The sequence below is a fragment of the Nannospalax galili genome, unplaced genomic scaffold (genome assembly GCF_000622305.1).
Source record: "Nannospalax galili isolate Female #2095 unplaced genomic scaffold, S.galili_v1.0 scaffold635, whole genome shotgun sequence".
Classification (NCBI taxonomy): Eukaryota; Metazoa; Chordata; class Mammalia; order Rodentia; family Spalacidae; genus Nannospalax; species Nannospalax galili.
In genome coordinates, this window is record NW_008335836.1 from 1,315,284 (window position 1) to 1,320,727 (window position 5,444).

General features: G+C 42.2%; 1 protein-coding gene across 2 annotated transcripts in view; it reads right to left on the reverse strand.

The window, feature by feature from the left end:
* Window positions 1-281: 281 nt before the first annotated feature.
* The window catches only part of LOC103732077 (tripartite motif-containing protein 30A), a 45,758-nt gene continuing 40,595 nt past the window's right edge, over window positions 282-5,444 (reverse strand). For both annotated transcript variants that reach the window (XM_008830601.3, XM_008830600.3), the window contains exons 5-8: window positions 2,931-2,953; window positions 1,866-1,966; window positions 1,581-1,607; window positions 282-1,304 (exon numbers count right to left, since the gene is read on the reverse strand). In XM_008830601.3, coding sequence (XP_008828823.1) covers window positions 655-1,304; window positions 1,581-1,607; window positions 1,866-1,966; window positions 2,931-2,953 — 801 coding nt within the window. In that variant the 3' untranslated portion in view covers window positions 282-654. The remainder of the gene's footprint in view (window positions 1,305-1,580; window positions 1,608-1,865; window positions 1,967-2,930; window positions 2,954-5,444) is intronic.

A 5,444-nucleotide genomic window follows, 5' to 3' on the forward strand; every position in this document is an offset into this window, starting at 1 on the left:
AGAAGGAAGGAAGGAAGGAAGGAAGGAGGAAGGGAGGGAGGAAGGAGGAAGGAGGGAGGGAGGGAGGAAGGAAGGAGGAAGGAAGGAGGAGGAAGGAAGGAAGGAAGGAAGGAAGGAAGGAAGGAAGGAAGGAAGGAAGGAAGAAGAATTAGTAAAACCAATCAACCAACCAAGCAAACATACAACAGATGGATGGATGGATGGATGGATAAGGAGGAAGGAAGGAGGGAGGAAGGAAGGAAGGAAGGAAGGAAAGGAGGAAGGAGGGAGGGAGAAAGGAAGGAGGAAGGAAGGAAGGAGGAAGGAGGGAGGGAGGGAGGAAGGAAGGAAGGAGGAAGGAGGGAGGAAGGAAGGAAGGAAAAGATGAAAAGAATAAAGAAGTGTGACGCCTCTGTTACCTCACTTAACAAAGAGTCAGTTCTGATTTCTAAGGAGTTTGGGAAATGATGGATTACTGTTCTTTCCTAAAGCAATGAGGAGCTGAGAAAAACTCGGCAAAAGGGCAAGTATTTGTTTATATTTGAGTGAAGGATATTCACAAAGAAAGACTAGAGACAGCAAAATGAAGGTTCAAATGGTGCCAATGAGCTCAGGCATATGAGACAGACTCCAGGCCATATGTGCTGTACAGAATCTAGGGAGTAGGAGGAGGCTTTAAGAGTCTGGCCAGCATATGGACATTGGTTCTGAGCACTGCATAGGATTAAAATATGGAAAAACTTTATCAGGAAAGGAGTTTACAGAGAATCTGTAGATGAGAACTCCATGGTTGGAAACATCATAAAATGAGAGAGTGTGAGCCCCATAGTCTAGAAACACTCCAACACGACTGGGAGGAACAGTCAGAGAGAGCGTCAAGACTCTAGGATTACAGGTGAGGGGGCACTCCTCAAAGGCTTTGTATGTGAACCTTGTCTGCATCCCTATAACCCAGAACCCGTATTTAGGCTGATAACTGAAAACTTGTGTACTAAGAGTGAAAGGAGATAGAGGCTGAGAATTGGGATTTAGGGAATAACCAAAAGTAAATCCAGAAGGTCTACGGTATCTTTCATCATTTGAACGAAATATGGGATTGAAGAAGTAGCTTCCATCACTTAACCCCAGGGTCCAGGCACCTTTTCTAGACACATCCACCTCCCAGTAATGTTTTCCTGATTGGATGGCTGGGTAGCCCAGGACACCTTCATGGCATCTCTGACCTTGTTGTAGAAAAACTGTCTGATGAACTTTATACCTTATCTGTCTCTTGTCCTCAGTAATGGCGATGTTTGGATGGCTGTTTTCAACCAGTGTCACTTGAACTGCAGAAAAATTACAGGATTAAGGAAGAGTGCTGTGAAGGACAGGGTGCAGCCCAATTTGTAGCATTAGGAGAATCCTAAGAAGAAATGAGCAGCAAGAGGGCAGAACTTTGTTCAAAAGTCACAGGAGAGGCAGCGCACTGCAGACACACACTGTGTGTACCCACATCAGAGGACACAGGATGAGACTTACAACATCAAGCCGGACAGAGAAAAGGCTGAAAGACATTGGAAAGACATTGGAAAGGGGTTCATGGCACTGGGATTTCTCCTTACCCCAGTGGCGTCGGGCTTCAGTTAGTTCTAGAATGATAAAAATTCACTACATTAAATGCAAGCAAAGGAATCAACACAACAAGTAGTCAATTTCCACTCCACATTAGGGGATGGATGGAAACTATGATAGGGTAGGGGATGAAAGGTCGTTTCTGATGAAATAGGATCAAACTATCCATACACTTCCTTGTCCCTCAATCCACATCTAAACTCATAGCCTTTCCAATTTAGCCCTTGCTACCCGTGGAATCCCATGGTCAAGTCATTTAACATAGGCCTCCTTACCTCCCAAGGCTTGTAGCATCCCTTTCAGATCAGGAGCTTGGAACACTCTTCTTTGTCCTCTCGGGATAGTTTTTGGCTTCTTCAGGATCAAGGTCTCACATCTAAGTTGAAAAACATTGTTGTTCACATCTCAGCCCTCGTTACCCTTGACCATCATTGACTTACTGCCATTTTAGTGAATAGCGAATGCTTGTACTGCCCAAGGATGCTGAGAAGGGAAAATAAGGGTAGACCACTAACTCTCAAGACATGAAAAACTCATTCATGCTCCAATGAGTGACACTGGGAAAGCCCACCCTTCTCAGAAGCATAGTTCCTCCATTCCAAAATGAAACTATCAACTTCTCTGCTCTAACTCATACAACTCATAAAAAATGATGAAATGATGAATTCAAAACAACATGTAACTAAAGTACCTAAGGAAAAATAATGTGTGAAAAACACACTGCCATGAATGTGAGCTCCCAAGAAAAGTTGTTAAAAGTCAGGGTGCAGAAGCTGCTCCTGGGTGCACAAGGCAAATCAAAGGTGGGAAATCTACATGGAGGAATCACGTATCTTCAAAGCCTGTTGCCAACTCAGACTGAGTCTGAGTTCTCAAGCACTCATAGAAAAAGGGAAGGCATTTGCAAAAGAAGAGAGGAACACTGCATTTATACTAACAGGATCTCCATATCAGGAAAAACTTGATGTGGGCAGGTGGATGTATAAATTTTAAGTATAAAGGTAATGTTGTTTTCCATGAACTTCTAATGTGATAAAGATGAATCAGTGGTTTGTACCGGGACCAAAATATTGGGCCCAGGATTCAAGTTTGGTTTTGCAAATCTAAATACAATCACACATTCACACTGGCGTTCTTCTATTCCCAGGACAAAATATGAGTGTCCTTGGCAGGCATAGAGGGCATAGCCTATCTACAATAAACTAAGCACCTGTTAAATCTAGAGCAGAGCTAGATGCGACACATATGGTGAATAAAGTGTTGGAATCACAGTACCTAGAAGATATTATGCTCTGGTTGAAAACTACATGAAAGCAGCATTCCTAACACCCTATACATACCTGTTTATGATGCAGTCCACATTCTAGGAAGGAAGGGAGAAAACATGAGTCAAGATTTGTGGTTCAACAAGACAGTTTTTTAAAGGAGGGCTGGAGAGATGGCTTAGTGGTTGAGAGTACCATGTCCTCTTGTTGAGGACCTAGGTGTTCAGTTCACACATGGCACCTCACACCCTTTTTTAACTCTTGTTTCAAAGCATCTGACAGCCTCTTCTGATCTCTGAGGTCATTGCACCCCCAGGTGCACTTACATTCATGCAGGCAAACACTCATATACATAAAATAGAAAGAAAGAAAAGAAAGAAAGAAAGAAAGAAAGAAAGAAAGAAAGAAAGAAAAAGAAAGAAAGAAAGAAAGAAAGAAAGAAAGAAAGAAAGAGAAAGAAAGAAAGAAGAAAGAAAGGGAAAGAAAGATTCCTGGGTAAGATGGTGGATTAGAATCCTTACCACTGAAACTCCAAAGAAGAAAGCAGTAAAGATAATACACAATATGGTCTTTCCCTCCAGAAAGGGACAGTCTGTAAACGAACTTATGAAGGTAGCAGAGGTCTCCTCAGGAAAGCAGATGGGAGCGCTGAGAATGGACTCCCAGGTGCAAGTCCTAGCCACTCTGGCTAAATCAAGCTGCCCTGAGACAGCAGTAAAACCTGCATGGGAAGTGATGCTCTTCACACACACTGGCCCTGAAGGACACAAGAGGCCATGCTGTGGGGCAAGAGTCTGAGGGAAGCACCAGGAAAGGACTTACAAACTGCTCTCCCACACACACCAGGACTGCAGGGAACAGGGGGCTGCAGTGATCTACAGCTCCCACTAGCCTCTCCATCCACAGTACCAAGTAGAGCCTGCTAGTTCCACGGGATCTGAGAACATCACCTTTCAACTAAACACAACTGCAATGGAAACTCACTCCATAAGTACTCTTTTTACTTTTTGTGTTATGTTATTTAACCTCTGCTCTTGCACACAGGTTTCATGCTGGTTTTGAGGTTTCAAGATTGTGGGTTTCACCATCCAATTTACTACAGGACATTCGTTACACTCATGTCTCATATATTTCCTCCCTTATTCCTACAACTGGTCCTTTCTCTCATCCCCTCCTCACTTGCTAAGTACAACCTTCCATAGATTCGACCATCACTAAACTCTGCTGACCCTATCTGTATCCCATCATTCCCAGTGCAGCTTTCTCTACCTTAGTTTTTTTTTTCTTTGCACACCCATCATCACTGTCCTCACCTACCCTCTTTCCCTCCATATCTAATTTTAGTAACTAAAATCAGAGCACACACCATATGACCCTTGTTTGTCCATAGGCATTATTGAAGTTAAAAGGAACTGCATTGTTAATGGCTAGTGGGACATTTGTGTAGTCTGACTATCCAGAAGCTGTGGGGTTCTCTCAATCAATACTCTACTCAGAGACTAAGATAAAGGTCCCAGTAGGAACCCTGAGCTACAGGACAAAAGCAATATATATGTTTTGAATTATATACCTCAACTCTCGTACATCCAGTCTTAATGCCTGCATTACAAATTTGGAGAGATCTCAAATAAATGGCATTATTCACATTCTACAGAAAAACAGCAAACACTGTTAATAACAGGCTCTATTTCCTTCAAAGGCTTCTCACATTCTCGCCTGCCCCTGATAGGCTCACATTGGAATTGGCCACAGAGCTAAAGACAACAGAGTAAAGACTCAAGCCAGTGAACCATGGCTCTCTATGACAAGATTTACATATAATGCATGACTCTTTATTTACCAGACATGTGGATTGATAGACTATTACCTGCCACATACCTAGAGGCTTTGGAGAACCAAAAATAAAAAAATTTAAAAAAAACATAGTTTTTCCAAAGCTTACATAGTTTTGCAGAGGGTACAACTGAACAAACACCCATCTCTTCTCTTCTCTTGCTACATGTTAGGGAAAAGTGACTCTAGTCGTTTGTAATATTCAATTCATGTGTATGGAGGCCGATTTCCAAATTATTAATAATCTGGAAATAATTTAAACACAATTTAGTATGTCAGAAATGATGAAGCCACAAGGACAAGAAACTTAGGATGTCTTAACACCAACCAACCAACCAGACAGGTCCTCCATTTCTCCCACATTATTGTGGTTTTCCCCCCTCTCCACCCCTATTTCTCCCCAGGTCTCACTGTCAGGCCATATTTGAAATCATAGCCCTTCAGCCTTAGCATCTTAAGAGCTGGTATTACAGGTAGACACCAGCACAGGTATCACAGGTGTCCTCTTATCTACCATGTTGACATGTTACCAACATCATTGTCACAGTCTTAAAAACTGTAGTATTTACTTGGAACCCCGCTGTGCGCCAGGTCAGTTTAGTCAATATCTTTCATATTTTTTACCATCTATTCTCCATCACCACAGATACTGGTTTGTTTAAACAGATTATTGGTAATGTATTACCTTCCCTTATAAAATATGAATACCAGGCTAATAGGTCCAGAAAAACAGAGGTTTTCTCTTTATAGTAAGAA